Here is a 16,860-nt window from a genome sequence, read left to right as displayed (position 1 = left end):
AACAACATGAAGAAATAAAAAACTACTGGAATTTAAGAACAAAAAGAAAGGAATAGAACAGTGGGCTTTTCCCCTTATTCTAGTTAAAATGGTGGATGGGGATCTCTTTTGCTGAAGTCGACGATGGATATATATGTATATATTATGCTATAGCGCACACTCGTACACTGGCGAGTATAAACGCCTTATGCCTGCATGCTTGTTTCTTTCTTTGTTTATTTTGTATGTGTTTGTTTTGAAATAAATGCACAAGGTTAAGCGCAGCCAGTAACATCCTCATCTCTAGAATACCTGCTTATACTTTGTTTGATTCTGGTTCCACCCATTCTTTTATATCCCCTAAGTTTGCAAGTAAATGCAATGCACATGTGGAACATGTAAGTACTCCCTTAGGAGTAGCAATAACCTCAGGAGATATAATAAGCACGAATCATGTAGTAAGAAAAGCTAAGGTGGAGGTTGAGGGAAAGTTTTTAGAAACAACCTTATATGTCTTAGATATGCAAGAATTCGATGTGATTTTGGGAATGGACTGTCTTTCCAAGCACCATGAGACAATTCTATGCTTCGAAAAGGAAATAGTTTGTAAGTATCCTGAAGGGATAGAACTTTGCCTTTCAGTGGCTAAGACAAAATACCTTCCCCGTGTCATTTCAGCATTAAAAGCCAAGAAACTATTACAGTCGGAAGGATGTATTAGATTCGTAATGTCAATGGTGGTTAAGGGAGGAAAAGAATTAACAGTGAATGACGTTAAAGTAGTAAAGGAATTTATGGAGGTTTTCCCTGATGACTTGACTGAAATGCCACCAGAACGAGAAGTAGAGTTCACTATTGATCTAGTGCCCGGTTCTGCACCTATTTCTAAAGCCCCTTATAGGATGGCACCAAAGGAGCTGCACGAGTTGAAAACCCAGTTAAAGGAACTGTTGGGGAAAGGATTTATTCGACCAAGTGTATCCCCCTGGGGAGCACCGATATTATTCGTCAAGAAGAAAGACGGGTCAATGAGGATGTGCATCGATTACCGAGAATTGAATAAGATTACTATTAAGAACAAGTATCCTCTTCCCAGGATCGAGGACTTATTTGATCAGTTACAAGGTCCATGAGTATTCTCAAAGATTGATCTAAGGTCAGGATATCACCAGTTGAGGATCAAATCTAGTGACATCTCAAAGACAGCTTTCAGAACTCAGTATGGTCATTATGAGTTTTTAGTCATGCCATTTGGCTTAACTAATGCGCCTGGAGTTTTTATGGACCTAATGAACCGAGTTTTCTATGAGTACTTGGATAAATTTATCATTGTCTTTATTGATGATATATTGGTGTATTCTCGAAGTGAAAAAGAGCATGAAAAACATTTGAGGGTTGTTTTAGGGATCTTGAAGGAAAAGAAGCTATTTGCAAAGTTCAAGAAGTGCGAGTTTTGGTTGGAGTGAGTGGTATTCCTTAGACATGTTGTCACAGCTCAAGGAATAAAAGTGGACCCCAGCAAGGTAGAAGCGGTATTAAATTGGTCAAGACCAACCAATGTAAATGAGGTTCGCAGCTTTTTGGGTTTAGCTGGATACTACAAGAGGTTCATCGAAGGGTTCTCCAAATTGGCAGGGCCTTTGACGTAGCTGACTCGCAAAGGTACTAAGTTTGAATGGACAGAGAAATGTGAAATTAGTTTTAAAGAATTAAAGAAGAGGCTGGTTAACGCGCCAGTATTAACTATTCCTGAAGGGTCAGAAGGTTTTGTTATTTATAGTGATGCGTCCAAACAAGGAATTGGATGCGTATTGATGAAAAAAGGTAAGGTAGTTGCATATGCATCAAGGCAGTTGAAGCCTTATGAGCAAAACTATCCTACACATGACCTAGAACTTGCTGCAGTAGTGCATGCCTTGAAAATCTGGAGACACTATCTATACGGAGGTAAATGCGATATCTATACCGATCATAAGAGCCTTAAGTACATCTTCACACAAAAAGAGTTAAATATGAGGCAAAGGAGATGGCTGGAATTGGTGAAGGATTATGATTGTGAAATCCACTACCACCCCGGCAAAGCAAACGTGGTGGCTGACGCCTTGAGTAGAAAGAAAATGAGCCAAGTAGCAGCTTTGACAGCACAAAAGCCTTTATGTAAGGAGTTCGAGAGGTTAAGCCTCGAGTTTATTGCTACGCCATCTAATTCTAATGCTCGTATGGCAGCACTCTCTGTTCGACCGATTCTCCGTGATCGGATTAAGAGCCATCAGAAGGGAGACCAATTCTTTGAATACATCAAAGATGAGGTTAACACTGAGAAGCGAAAGGACTTCACAATAGCTAGTGGTGACACACTCTACTACCAAGGGAGACTGTGTGTGCCAAACTTTGAGGAACTAAGGCAAGAAATTCTAGAAGAAGCCCACTCCACCTCTTATTCTATACATCCTGGAAGTACAAAGATGTATCGTGACCTAAAGGCAGTGTTTTGGTGGAGGAATATGAAAGAAGACATAGCTAAATTTGTCGAGAAGTGTTTGATATGTCAGCAGGTGAAAGCTGAGCACCAACGACCAGCAGGGTTACTGCAACCATTGGAGGTTCTAGAGTGGAAATGGGAACATGTGACGATGGACTTTGTTATAGGATTTCCAAAATCAGTAACAGGATATGAGGCTATTTGGGTAATCGTGGATCGACTTACCAAATTAGCTCACTTCTTACCTGTTCGGATGACATTTTCAATGGATCAGCTTGCACGACTGTATGTTAAGGAAATAATAAGACTACATGGTGTTCCAGTTTCCATTGTATCGGATAGGGACCCGAGGTTCACATCTAACTTTTGGAAGAGCTTACACAGAGCCATGGGAACCAAATTGAGTTTTAGTACATCTTTTCATCCTCAGACAAATGGATAATCTGAAAGGACAATACAAACTTTAGAGGATATGCTTCGTATTTGTACCCTAGAATTTGGTGGACATTGGTAGAAACATCTACCATTAATTGAATTCGCATACAACAATAGTCACCATGCATCTATTGGCATGGCACCCTATGAGGCGCTATATGGAAGGAAATGCAGATCACCTGTTCATTGGAATGAAGTTGGTGAGCGGAAGATTTTGGGTCCAGAGATTGTGGAACAAACTGTACAAGCCATTGAAAAGATCAAAGATAGTGTGAAGAAGGCTCAAGATAGACAGAAAAACTATGTAGATAAAAGAAGAAGGGATTTGGAGTTTTCCATGGGTGATAAGGTATTCTTAAAAGTTACACCCATAAAAGGAGTTTTACGGTTTGGGAAGAAAGGAAAGCTTAGACCTCGATTTATAGGCACTAATAAGCATTGTTACTCGAGAGGTACGAAGGCTTCGCAATAAAGATATACCGTTGGTCAATGTGTTATAGCAACATCATTCAGTTGAAGAAGCAACATGGGAGCGCGAGGACGATATGCGATCCAAATATCCCCAGCTGTTTGATGACGAGAAGTAAGGTAAATTTTTTAGGACGAAAATTTTTTTAAGAGGCTAGATTGTAACGCCCAAGATTTTTAAACTGAAATATAATGTAATACTTGGGATTTTTTTTTAGCTTCTAATACTTGAGGAAATATGCCATTTCACGGGATCATAGAAGCCTTGAGACAAAGGTTCAGTTTTTGAGCCAGTGGCAAAATCCTAAATATTGAGGTTCGGGTAAAAGTGTAATTTACCTAAAAACCAGGGGTATTAGCGTAATTAGACCTTTCTTTGGGGATTAAAATGCAATTAAAAAATTGGCCTAGGGACGAAGTTGGAAAGGGTCTAAGTGCAATTACCTGAAAAGTTTGGGCAAAAGTGTAATTCTTGAAACCTTTTTACTGAGGGCATTTGGGAGATTCAAGAAAAGCCTCATAAATGATTTTAGAGATAAGGATGAAGCCTCGTGATGACGTTAGAAATAAGAGAATCCCACACAGCACTTATCCCTAACCGGAGAAAATGCAATCTCTCTAAAGGCAACACAACAACATCGACACATTGGCACAACACAGTCCTAGCTTAAGAAGGAGCAACGTCAATGCATAACCCCGGGAATCACCCCATCATCATTACGTTCCCACTCAGAATCTTATGGAGCACTACCAACATCAATCCTGGCCAAATGATAATCAACACCATCCTGGAATCCACGTCCACCTCAGAAACAATACTACCACGCAAGGCATTTGGGGTGGTGTCCACTCGCTGCCTCCTTTTGCGGGTCTAGGGTGGTGTACACTCTCAGCCCCGCCACTTGTCAACTCGCAAGGGTGGTGTCCACTCCCAGCCCCCATCACAGGTGGGCATTTTCCCTTGGCACGCTTCCCTAGTGCTATCACTTCAAGTGCCACCTCATAAGTTGACAACTCAACCCAAAAATACGCCAATGCCACAAGCATAATACGATGCATAAACAACATTTCATGTACATAATTTATCACAAAATTCAATGCACATGCATAAACCATTTCGGGACAAACCCGTATGAAAACAACCATCACAAGTTAAAACCGTTCACATGCAGTAAAACATTTGCATGGATCAAATCAAGTTTATAACAGGATAAGTACAATGAACAAATTTTGGGGTAGAACAATTCACAAGTCAAAACCAAGTTTTATGCAGGTAGAAATTCTCACCTTTGATAAAATTCAAGATACCTTGAAAAACTCACACTGCCTCGATATGCGTGCCTGACCTCAATTTTCGTGCCAAACTCAAAATTTGCACAAATACATCACTTTAATCCTCAAGGAACCCTAATCAACATATAAGTATCAGAAACCTATTTTTCTCACAATTTCCTTATTTTCTCAATTTTCTCCAATTCTCGCCTCTAATATCCAAATAAATCCCTCCAAAGCTAGTTTCTCCAATCTTTCTTCACAACAAATCATAATAAGCTATGAACATCAAGGAAACATTACTAGACTTACCCAGATCCTACGTTTTCAGGAAAAAATAGGCTCTTTGATGCTAAAATCAGGACAACAAAAACTCCAAATCCAAAACTAATTACACAAGGACCTAAAGCTTGATTTTAGAGGAATTTAGCAATTTTTTTCACAATTTTTGGAGCTTGGACGCACCCTCACTCGCCGAAACAAGTTGCTCCACACACCTCCAGTCATGGGGCCTAACTGGCAAGTGTGCCCCACGTGACAGTCTTCTTCAACCTTCAGCTCGCCGGACAGCATGCGACCCGCCTGGTTTTTTGGCCATATCTCCTTCATTCGAACTCCGATTGACTCCCTCGTTTGAACCTATGGCTTTGTCTTTTCACCCTCTATAAGATAATACCTTAAAATCCCTCAAACCGAGCCATTTTTCATACTGCTCGAAGCTATTTTTTTGGCTAAGCTCATTTTTTTGATGAGGCTTCGGATCTCACTCATCTCTCAACCAAAATGGCTCAAATTGCACAGAAATGAAGCTTAGGACATGAGAAAAAAAGCCCCTTTTCTGATTCTCCCAATTTGTTCTCAAACTTACGGATCTAACATCTTAGTTTTTCAAAGTATTCAGCCATCTCCTATTTATAGGCAACTCGAGCTTCCAAACGCTCCAAGCTTGCTAAATCGATCCCTCTGAGGATTCTACCACCCTTGGATCAACCTATTTGTTGCAAAAACTAACCTTGATGATGACCTACAGGGCTTCCAAGATCCAACCAAAAACTTGGTCGAAAATCTTCCAAATTTGATCACCACGTGCCCGATTTGTTAGTGTAGGTGCTCTAGACCCAATCAGATTGGGCATGTTGTACACTGACAATTGTATTCATGTTATTATTTGAATAAGGAGTTATTCAAATTCACAAGAAGTCATTCTATTAGTTTCTTGTTATTATTGTAATAACCGAATGAAACTAGATAGAAGTCCATATGATGTATACTGTGAATAATCTATAAAGATTTGAGATGATGCATCACAGTTTCTAGACATCATTAAACGTCCCAAGTCGTAGCAATGTCAAGAATGGACATTGACAATTGCGGTAAGACTTGTATGTGCTATGTTTTTGCTATGTGATAGCAATGGGGGTCTCACACCCATAGGCATGAGGATGCCTAGACAAGTACATAGGTGACCAATGTTGGAGAACATGACACTGGACATGACTCGCCATGAGAATCCATTTTGGTTATATGTTGATGGTATTCTCATACGAGATGGGTGTAACTAATCCTTGGACCTAAGGTTGTCACAGTCATCTCATAAGAAGATCGGTATGCTTTGACATCGTTTCGATGGGCCTAGACAAAGGCTGCACGTGGGCTATCGTTGGGTATATCATGAGGCTTATGGAGATGGGTGCATAGCCAAGATGGGACTCGTCTATCCCTTGATAGAGGATGATGTATCTAAGGCGCCTTCGGTGGATATTCACTTTAAATCCATGGCCATGGTGAAAGAGATCAATAAGGAGTTATTAATTCACTTTCTATTAAGTGAAGATATCTGAAAGACCGAAGAAAACTCATGTGATCGTTATCAAGCAATACATCGCCATACTTGAGATCACATAAGATAAATTGACGAGAGGATCGAATTACACGGTAACCATGCTCGTAAAGGTTATTTGTGGATTATGAATCCTTCTGAATAATTGGGTAGGCATGATGCCTTGCTAGAGGCCAATCTTGTCTTATGTGTTTGTACCGACACATTGCCAACATATTCGGAAGCCTAATGAGTCATACGCAATAGGCACGGTCCCTAGCTTAAACCAGGAGAGTGGACGTATGGTTAAGTGGGACACTTCGGTAAGAAGTTATGCCGTCGTAGGTTCTCACTGAAAAAGAACAAATAGACGTAATGACGTCGATATGACGAGGAGTCGTCATAATGGAAAGAGTTTCCTAAAATGGCAATTGATTAAATTAGGAAAGAGTTTCTAATTTAATAATTTTCTATTTGTTGGAGTGGAAAATAGGAAATAAAATATTTTTGGGCTTAAGTTAATATTTGGACTAAATTAGATTTGGGCCAAATATTAAATTAAATATTATATTTGGATTAAATTGGATTTAGGCCAAATATTAAAATAAATATTATATTTGGACTAAATTAGATTTGGGCCAAATATTAAATATTATATTTGGACCAAATTAGATTTGGGCTAAATATTAAATATTATTTTTGGGCTTGAATTAGATTTGGGCCAAAATATTTTATTTAAACCTATAAAAGGATTTGGGCCATTTAATTATATTTCTAGTTGGACTAGAATAAGCCCACTTAATATTCTAATTAAATTAGAATTAATGGGCTAGCCCAATCCATTAGGGTTTTAGAAACCCTAGGATATTTCATTATAAATATCCTTTTATAGGTTGCCCATGATTGAAGTGATTTTTGGTGTCGTTTTTTAAGAGTTGAAAAACGTATTGCCATTCACTCTTCCCGTTTCTTTTTGGCATCAATTTGAAACGTGGGCATTCTTTTACCGTCTATACACAAGCCGCGCAAAGGAGAAGGAGCTAGCACTCCTATTCCGCTCTCCTTGCCAACGGACGCGTGTCGCGTATCACGAGTTTGAGGCCGGACGCTTGGACTGCTCGAATCTGTGAACGACTCGATAATCTAAAGGTTAGATTTATTTATTTGTTTGTGAATGATTTGATTTCGACGTTGATCCAATCGCTGGGATCAAGGTAAGGTTCAAAAATTTTGAACTACACTGCTTGCCCCGTAGCGATCTTGCTTTACTTTCACGATTGTCGACCCATACCCAACCCTGATGCATCCCTAACCCATTTGGCTCCATTCCCCATGGTCGATAGGTGTTGTTCGGTGACCAAAAGTTGCTGGTCATCCATGGCTGCTGCTCCCTCCTCAACTTTGAAATACTACACTTTCACCCCACCTAATTTTGTCTCTTATGCCTTGGCCCATTTTCACAAAGCCCTTGAACTTTCCATAATTGTAAATACATCCCTCAAGTCCTAAAAATCCCATTTCCGCCTTGAAGATTCCAAAACGTCGTCATCTCGACCTTACTTCGATGAATTCGATAAATTATACTTTGGCCCGAATCTTTGTTTTGGACGCAAACCCATTCTTTTCTCCCAAAAACCACTAAAGGGTTGTTATACATACCAAATGTGAATACCCTCGGGGTTCCGTTATCTTCTTGGAAGCCCCCTACAATAATTCTATTTTACAGCCTATCTCGTAGCTGTATTTTTAGCTATACCAAAAACTATTTCTGATCCATTTTCTTTCGATGCAATAAATCATTCCTTGAAATACTCGACACTATTATATCATTTTCTTTAGGCATCTTGGCTCTAGGCTACTCCCTGTAGTCGATTCGATCAATTTTTAAGGCTATTCTGATACCTATTTTCCTCAAATCTCATTTTTCTAATAAAATATTCATTTCTTAATTACCCAAAGTTCTCGGGTATTAAAAAGGTTGTATACGACGCTTGGAATCTTGGGTGCCAAGCCTTGGCCGCGCTGATTGACCGAGTTGTGGCAGGATTTTGTTATAAAATGGGGGCCGATGGTTTCAATTTTTGGCACACAAATTGGTCGAGATTTGGAGCATTTTTCAAGGGTTGATTAAAGGGATTTTGATCCTTGCATAAAGGGGAAGAATTCTGGAGTTTTTGGGAGGGTTTTCATCAAGTTTCTAAGCTGTTTGAGCTTTGCCAAAAAACGCAAGGCAAGCGCCAAGGCTAGACTTGCAACCGGCCATTTGGGGCCTTTTCTGGTGAGCTTTCGAGCAACCAAGGCTGCCACTAAGATCGATTGAGAGAGATATTCAAGGGGGTGGATTAAAGCAACCATCAGAGCAATTGACAGCAGTCAAAAGGGAGGAAGAAGATCGGCACGCGAGCTATACGTGTAAACATGCACTTGGCACTTGAGGGCGCGTGAGCCAGGGGTAATTTCTAGAATTTGTTTCAATATTTTTCCAAAATTATTTTAGGAATTATCATGTTGAAAAATTTGGGAAAATGTTTGAGGAGATAATTATTTTGGAATTATCGAGGTGAAAACTAGGAGAAAAATATAGAAAATTATGGAAAATTAGATTTTGATGCTTCTTTGAATAAATATGATGTTTAGGGAGTGTGGTGGTCCGAGGTTGAGTATAAGTACAGGTGTTTGGGGTTTGACACGTAAATTGAGGTCGTGTATGAGGATCGAGACATTTTGAATACGTTCAAGGTGAGTGTTCGCCCCTAAGCTTGATTTATTGTGAGTAGTTCTATCCTAAAACTTGGTATTTGTTCTACCTAAACGTGTTTTGATTTCATGCAAAATGGTTTTGTTCCATGAGAACGGTGATCGGAGAAGGTTAGTTTCATGTGGGAGGTTCATCCCAAAACATTTTATACATGTGCATTGTATTTTGTGCAATAAATGATGTTTATATGATGCATTGAGTTGTGATATGTGGCATTGTCATGAGTTTTATGTTGTTCATATGGGATGTCAGCCTGGGATGTTGTCTAGATAGTGTAGCCATAATTCCCCAAGGGTGTTGTCGAAATATCATATAGGGGTATCTTGTGCTAATGTGAATGCCGGGATAGTCCCCTAGGGTTCCATGTCGGGTTATATGGCTAGGGAAGTTACACTAGGATGACGGGTATCCATTGTTAGTGTAGGTGCTCTAGACCCAATTATATTGGGCAAATTGTACACTAACATTTGTAATCATATTTCATATTGAATAAAGAGTTATTTAATTCTACAAGAAGTCGTTCTATTAGTTTCTTGTTATTAATGTAATGATCGGATGAAACTAGATAGAAGTCCATATGATGTGTACTGTGATTAATCTATAAAGATGTGAGATGATGCATCACAGTTTCTCGACATCATTAAATGTCCCAAGTCGTAGCAATGTTAAGAATGGACATTGACAATTGCGGTAAGACTTGTATGTGCTATGTTTTTGCTATGTGATAGCAATGGGGGTCTCACACCCATAGGCACGGGGATGCCTAGACAAGTATATAGGTGACCAATGTTGGAGAACATGTCACTGGATATGACTCACCATGAGAATCCATTTTGGTTATATGTTGATGGAATTCTCATACGAGATGGGTGTAACTAATCCTTTGACCTGAGGTTGTCACGGTCATCTCATAAGAAGACCGATATGCTTTGACATCGTTTCGATGGGCCTAGATAAAGGCTGCACGTGGGCGATCGTTGGGTATATCGTGAGGCTTATGGAAATGGGTGCGTAACCAAGATGGGACTCGTCTATCCCTTGATAGAGGATGATGTATCTAAGGCGCCTTCGGTGGATATTCACTTTAAATCCATGGCCATGGTGAAAGAGATCAATAAGGAGTTATTGATTCACTTTCTATTAAGTGTAGATATCCGGATAACCAAAGAAAGACTTATGTGATCATAATCAAGCAACACATTGCCAACTTGAGATCACATAGGATACATTGACGAGAGGATCGAATTACACAGTAACCATGCTCGTGAAAGATTATTTGCGGATTATGAATCCTTCTGAATAATTGGGTAGGCATGATGCCTTGCTAGAGGCCAATCTTGTCTTATGTGTTCGATCGACACATTGCCAACATATTTAATAGCCTAATGAGTCATACGCAATAGGCACGGTCCCTGGCTTAAACCAGGAAAATGGACGTATGGTTAAGTGGGACACTTCGGCAAGAAGTTGTGCCGTCGTAGGTTCTCACGGGAAAAGAACAAACAGAAGTAATGACGTCGATGTAATGAGGGGTCGTCATAAAAGAAAGAGTTTCCTAAAATAACAATTGATTAAATTAGAAAGATGTTTCTAATTTAATGGTTAAATTAGAAAGAAGTTTCTAATTTAATAATTTGGGCTTAATTTAATACTTGGGCTAAATAAAGTATTTGGGCCAAATATTAAATTAAATTAAATATTTGGGCTAAATTAGATTTTGGTCAAATATTTTATAAATGGATGTAGGCCACTTTAATTTCTAGTTGGACTAGGATTAATGGGCTAGCCCAATCTATGTCCATTAGGGTTTGGGAAACCCTAGGAGATTACTTCTCTATAAATAGCCCTTTATGGGATGCCCAAATCAAGCCTTTTATTTTTGTTGGTTTTCAAGAGTTGAAAATCGATTCTTTTCCCGTCCATTCATAAGCCTTGTTAGGAGAAGGAGCTAGCACTCTCATTCCGCTCTCCTCGCCAACGGATGTGCGCTGCATATCACAAGTTAGAGGCCGGACACTTGGACGGCTTGAGTCCGCAAACGACTTAAAAAAATCTAAAGGTTAGATTTACTTTATTATGTATGTGATTATTTGATTTCGACGTTGATCCAATCGCTGAGATCGGGGTAAGGTTCAAAATTTTTGAACTACGCTGCTTGCCCGGTAGCGATCTTGCTTAACTTTCACCCATATGGGACATGAGTTGGGAATAGGTAGTGGTTCCTGAATCCTTTTGAGTGGGAACGTAATCCCTGACGTGATTATGGTGAGCCGGGTTCCTGCGTTTATGTGACCCTCATGGGCCAGGAGTGGTAATGATTGCTCCCAAGGTGTCGAGGAGATGCGTTGACTTTGCCTCTCTTAAGCTAAGACTGTGTTGTGTCAGTGTGATGTTGCTGCCTTTAGAGAGATTGCTCTTTCCCCGTGGTTGGGTTAAGCGTTGTGAGGGATTCTCTTGCGCTAGGGCTTGTCGGGCTGTGTTACATTCATGAAAACATGTTTTAAACTAGCACTTAGATAATTCATCATCTAATTTGGAATTTGTCCCTAGAATATTCAAATGTTCCAAGTGAAAGCAACGGTGCAAAAGGGAAAGGGATTTTCGAGGAGTGACGACGACTAGTATATAGTTGATAGTATGTTGTTTTCAATTATGTTGTTGTTGTGCCATAGAATTCCCGAGCGCCCACCTAGGGGTATTGCAGTTATTTGGCAACCTAGGGGTATTTTGGTCATTTTACCTAGACGAGGGAATCCCAAAAGTGGTCCCAAGCCTAGGTTTTCAATCCCTAGAAAAATCATAGTCAAACGGCGAAGAAAGTATCTAAATCGGAGTTCAAATGAGCAATATAGAATTATAAATGGCTAAAGTGTAATTAGGCCAAGCTTAGGGGAAGGGTGAAAGTGTAATAAGAGATAAGTTCAAGGCTATATAATGGAGAAGAAGACAAAGAAGAGGGAGGCCACTGTTTATCCTCTCCTTCTCTCTTTCCCGCGTTTGCTCTCGCCCTCTCTCTGTCGATCTCTCTCGGAGAGAGATTTTCCTCTCTCGGAGAGGATCCGTCTCAGCAAATCTCTCTTGGAGAGACTTAAAGTCTCTCCGAGAGCTCTCCCGTCTCTCTCGGCAACAGCGCGGTCCTCTCAGAGAGGACCTATGTCTCTCAAAAATACCCTCGCCTATGGGTGTTTTCTCTCGGAGAAGGAACAGCGAGCTCTCGGAAGCGGCCATGGCGGATTTCTCTCTCTCCGCAGCCCCAGCTTCGCAGCAAGTACATGCAATGGCTTCCCTCTCCGCAACTCCTCTAAGAAACCAGCTCTCTCTCTCGGCAGAGTTCCCTCTGTGGCTCATTCATCTCTCTCGACGAGTTTGGCCGAGGTCCCTTGGAGAGACCATCGCCAAGGTTTCTCGGAAAGACCTGCCTCTTCCCGAGAGATCTCCCTCTCTCCATGAGCTTCCTCTTGCTCCAATGGTAGCCCCTGCAACGCGCAATATAAATACATATATACATATATAATGTATATAACACAATGGGTAGCAAGGCCCATTGAGCAAATATGATATAATGTAAGGGACCCATCTCTCTTATTTATCTCCCAAAGCTTTATGCTATTATGTCACATGTATATTAAATGGCACATGTCTAAGGCTTTGCCGGGCAGTATCTCTTAATATATATTACATTGCATATTGTATATAATGTTTATATTATCTTATTTGTGGCATGCCTATAGAATATAATATGTTATGTGTATGTTTGTGGCATGGAATGTGGCGTGTACCTTAAGGAAATAGTAGTCAAGTAAGTATTGCCTCCAAGCACCTCTCACCAAGCCCGAGGTTGTGCCCGGGTAGGTCCCTTAGGGGCCGAGACCCTGCTTCGGTAGCCCGTCATGAGGTCCACCTTCTACTAGAGGTCCCCTTAGGCAGTTGATCGGTGCTGTCGAATAATGATAGATTAGATGAAATATAGATTCGGATTTGCAATAAGGGTGCAACCCAAAGTCGTCTCCCAACGAACCTCAAACGGATCTGTCAAAACAAGACTAAACGAGGGGGGTTGTGATGAAAACTGAAATATAAACGTTCAAGAATGAAACAACGATGAAGTAAAACGTAACCCGCTATAAACTCTACCTCCTTACCATGGTAATCCTCGTCTCATTTATGAAAACAATCTGTTTTGGTTTGATTTTCTTTTGATTTGAAAAACTCTTCTACAACCGTAAAAGATTAAATCCAATCGAGCAATCGCCCATACAAATATACCGTTTCTTTCTAATCAAAGCCTCAACCAAGTACGTCAATTAAAACCATCCAAAGATCATGCATGCATTCACACAATCGCATAAAAGAAACATACATAAACTTAGAAAAGGAAAGAAACAGAATCATCAATTAAAACATGAAAATCGAGTTCCAAATCGGATTCAACAATATGACCGAGACTCAAACCGGGAAAGAGGTACGAGAATGTAGCGAATCACAAGCGAATTAGCCTTCCATCTTCTTGGTTGAAATCGTGAGAATTCTCCCAAAATCGGCCACCCCCAAAATCGGCCACTTAATGTGCTTAAATAGAGCTTAGGGAGGAAACCCTAAGTTACCGCAACTTCAAAGCCTATTTAGAATAGGATAAAGTGCGCTCTGGGCTTCGGCCCCTTCATCAAAATTGTATATCGGGAAGTGTAGATGACTTTGGGCTTTTAAATCACTTTATTTGGATATCGGACGCCTAAGTTATGGCCTTTTAAAGATTCAGCATCTGTGCAGCTTTCCTAATTTGACCCAACTTTCTGGTCCCGACTTTGAAGCACTGTTTGGAGGCCCAAACGAACTTGGATTTGGACAAACAATACCATTCCAGAAATCCCAAGAAGTCCTCTACAATATCTCTGAAGACATTATTCACGTTCTGGGATTGTAACTTGGCTAAAAACTTGAAAGAAGCATAGAAGGTCAAATCTGTCAGCACATTGGTTGCTTCTTTGTCTCCAATCTCCTTGTTTCCCTTCTTGCCATCAAAATTTCTCATGACCCAGGAAGCCCTAATCTGTCCAAAATAAGATAAAATAGTGTGAAGCCCAATTCCTATAAAATAAAATAAAACAAAATCAAGATGAATAAAATGATACAACTAATGTGCAAAAAGACTAAATATGAGGGCTAAATAATATGAAAATATGCGCTCTATCAGCAGTCTGACCCTCCGAGAGGGATTCCTCTTAAGCTTGTCCAAATGCTACTAATGTGCAGGTCCATCCCATGTTCCATGTAATAGTACCATGGTCGACCCTCTCTCATTGGGAAAGGTATAATTGTTCCCTATTCAATAATAGAATGCTTCCCTTGTCTATTGAACTGCTTTCCTACTGGTACTGACTTAAGCATGGGAGGGCATACGTGAGCGAGGAATCCCTGCGTGCCTTTTAACTTGTGCCTGTGAGCATAGATATGTCCCGAGATCACAGGAGGCTAATCCCAAGTGATACCGAAGAGGCCCGAGCTTGGGGTCTACTCCCATCTACACTCGTAGCTCGAGCTTGGGGTCTACTCACCATAAGAAGTATTGATCAGGGTCTGGGTCCTTTATTTGAGCGTGATGTTCAGGGTTGACTCGTGTCACAACCTTAGGTCACTTGGTGATCTTTACTTTATATCTTAATCGAGTCTTTTCATCCCATCCTTTCCTGCGTTTGTCCGCCATAGAGAATCTAGGTTGGACTTACGGTCTGTTGCTGAATTCCAACCGGTCGTTCCAAGTTTGCTGGGAGGGTTAGCTCCAGATCCACCAAGGAGTCAAGGTTTGCTTGTATGCTTAACACCGAACTCTAGCAAGGGATCTCAGTTAGCCTGTGGGCATGGCGTTGGAACACATCCAGGAATTTGGGTCAGATGCTTAGCCTTACCGGCACTTCACATTTCTTTCATTCTCTTTTTCAGATTTTTCTACCACAGGGGATCTAGGTTCGGCCTAAGGTCCATAACTTGATTCCTATCGGACGTTCCAAGTTTGTCTAGAGGCTTTGCGCTGGATCTACGAAGGAGTCAAGGTTAGCCCTAAGGCTTCGCACCAAACTCACGCAAGTGATCTAGGTTAGCCTGCGGGTATGGCTTCAGAACACATTCGGGAATACAAGAAGGTTCGAGGCTATAACGCCATATCACAGCTGGGTGGGCCCATCTAAGAAGGCAGGGCCATGGCTTCTTCTTCTATGTCACTCTTTCGAGTTTTCCTGACATAGGGAATCTAAGATAGACTTGGCACTTGCCTTTGAATTTCCAACGGTCGTTCCAAGCTTGTTAGGAGGCTTTGCGTTGGATCTACCGAGGAGTCATAGTTAGCTCTCAAGCTTAGCACCGGCCTCATGCAAGGGATCCGGGTTAGCCAAAGAGCATGGTATCGGAAAACATCTTGGAATTCAGGGCAGATACAAAATCCTTATATGCGCTTGACGTTTCTTCACTCTCTTTTCAGACTTGTCTGCCATAGGGGATCTGTGTTCGACCCGAGGCTTATTTCTGAATGTCCATCGAATGTTCCAAGTTTACTGAGAGGCTTTGCACTGGATCGACTAAGGAGTCAGGGTTAGCCCATAGGCTTAGCATCGAACTCACGCAAGGGATCTAGGTTAGCCTGCGGTCATGGCGTCAGAACACGTCCGGGAATCCAAGAAGGATCAAGGCCATTTTACCATATCAGCACTGGGCGGGCTTGTTTGAGAAGGAAGGGTCTCGCCCATTTCTTCCATGTCACTCCTTCAAGTTCGTTTGACACAGGGAATCTGTTAGTGTAGGTGCTCTAAACCCAATCAGATTGGGCATGTTGTACACTGACAATTGTAATTATGTTTATTATTTGAATAAGGAGTTGTTCAAATTCACAAGAAGTCATTCTATTAGTTTCTTGTTATTATTGTAATAACCGAATGAAACTAGATAGAAGTCCATATGATGTATACTGTGATTAATCTATAAAGATGTGAGATGATGCATCACAGTTTCTAGACATCATTAAACGTCCCAAGTCGTAGCAATGTCAAGAATGGACATTGATAATTGCGGTAAGACTTGTATGTGCTATGTTTTTTCTATGTGATAGCAATGGGGGTCTCACACCCATAGGCATGGGGATGTTTAGACAAGTACATAAGTGACCAATGTTGTAGAACGTGTCACTAGACATGACTCGCCATGAGAATCCATTTTGGTTATATGTTGATGGAATTCTCATACGAGATGGGTGTAACTAATTCTTGGACCTAAGGTTATCACGGTCATCTCATAAGAAGATCGATATGCTTTGGCATCGTTTCAATGGGCCTAGACAAAGGCTGCACATGGGCGATCATTGGGTATATCGTGAGGCTTATGGAGATGGGTGCATAGCCAAGATGGAACTCGTCTATCCCTTGATAGAGGATGATGTATCTAAGGCGCCTTCGATGGATATTCACTTTAAATCCATGGCCATGGTAAAAGAGATCAGTAAGGAGTTATTGATTCACTTTTTATTAAGTGAAGATATCTGGATGACCGAAGAAATACTTATGTGATCATAATCAAGCAACACATTGCCAACTTAAGATCACATAGGATACATTGATGAGAGGATCATATTACACAGTAACCATGCTCGTGAAAGGTTAT

At 40.7% G+C, this 16,860-nt stretch overlaps 1 protein-coding gene across 1 annotated transcript in view; it reads left to right on the top strand.

Annotated features, from left to right (window-relative positions):
- The first annotated feature begins 3,032 nt into the window (after window positions 1-3,032).
- The window catches only part of LOC127787570 (uncharacterized), a 66,967-nt gene continuing 53,139 nt past the window's right edge, over window positions 3,033-16,860 (top strand). The window contains exons 1-2 of the mRNA XM_052315632.1: window positions 3,033-3,200; window positions 3,397-3,479. Coding sequence (XP_052171592.1) covers window positions 3,033-3,200; window positions 3,397-3,479 — 251 coding nt within the window. The remainder of the gene's footprint in view (window positions 3,201-3,396; window positions 3,480-16,860) is intronic.

This window comes from Diospyros lotus, chromosome 12 (assembly GCF_014633365.1).
Source record: "Diospyros lotus cultivar Yz01 chromosome 12, ASM1463336v1, whole genome shotgun sequence".
Taxonomy (NCBI): Eukaryota; Viridiplantae; Streptophyta; class Magnoliopsida; order Ericales; family Ebenaceae; genus Diospyros; species Diospyros lotus.
Note: the sequence above shows the minus strand (reverse complement) of the source record. Positions and strands in the feature narration are given on the sequence as shown.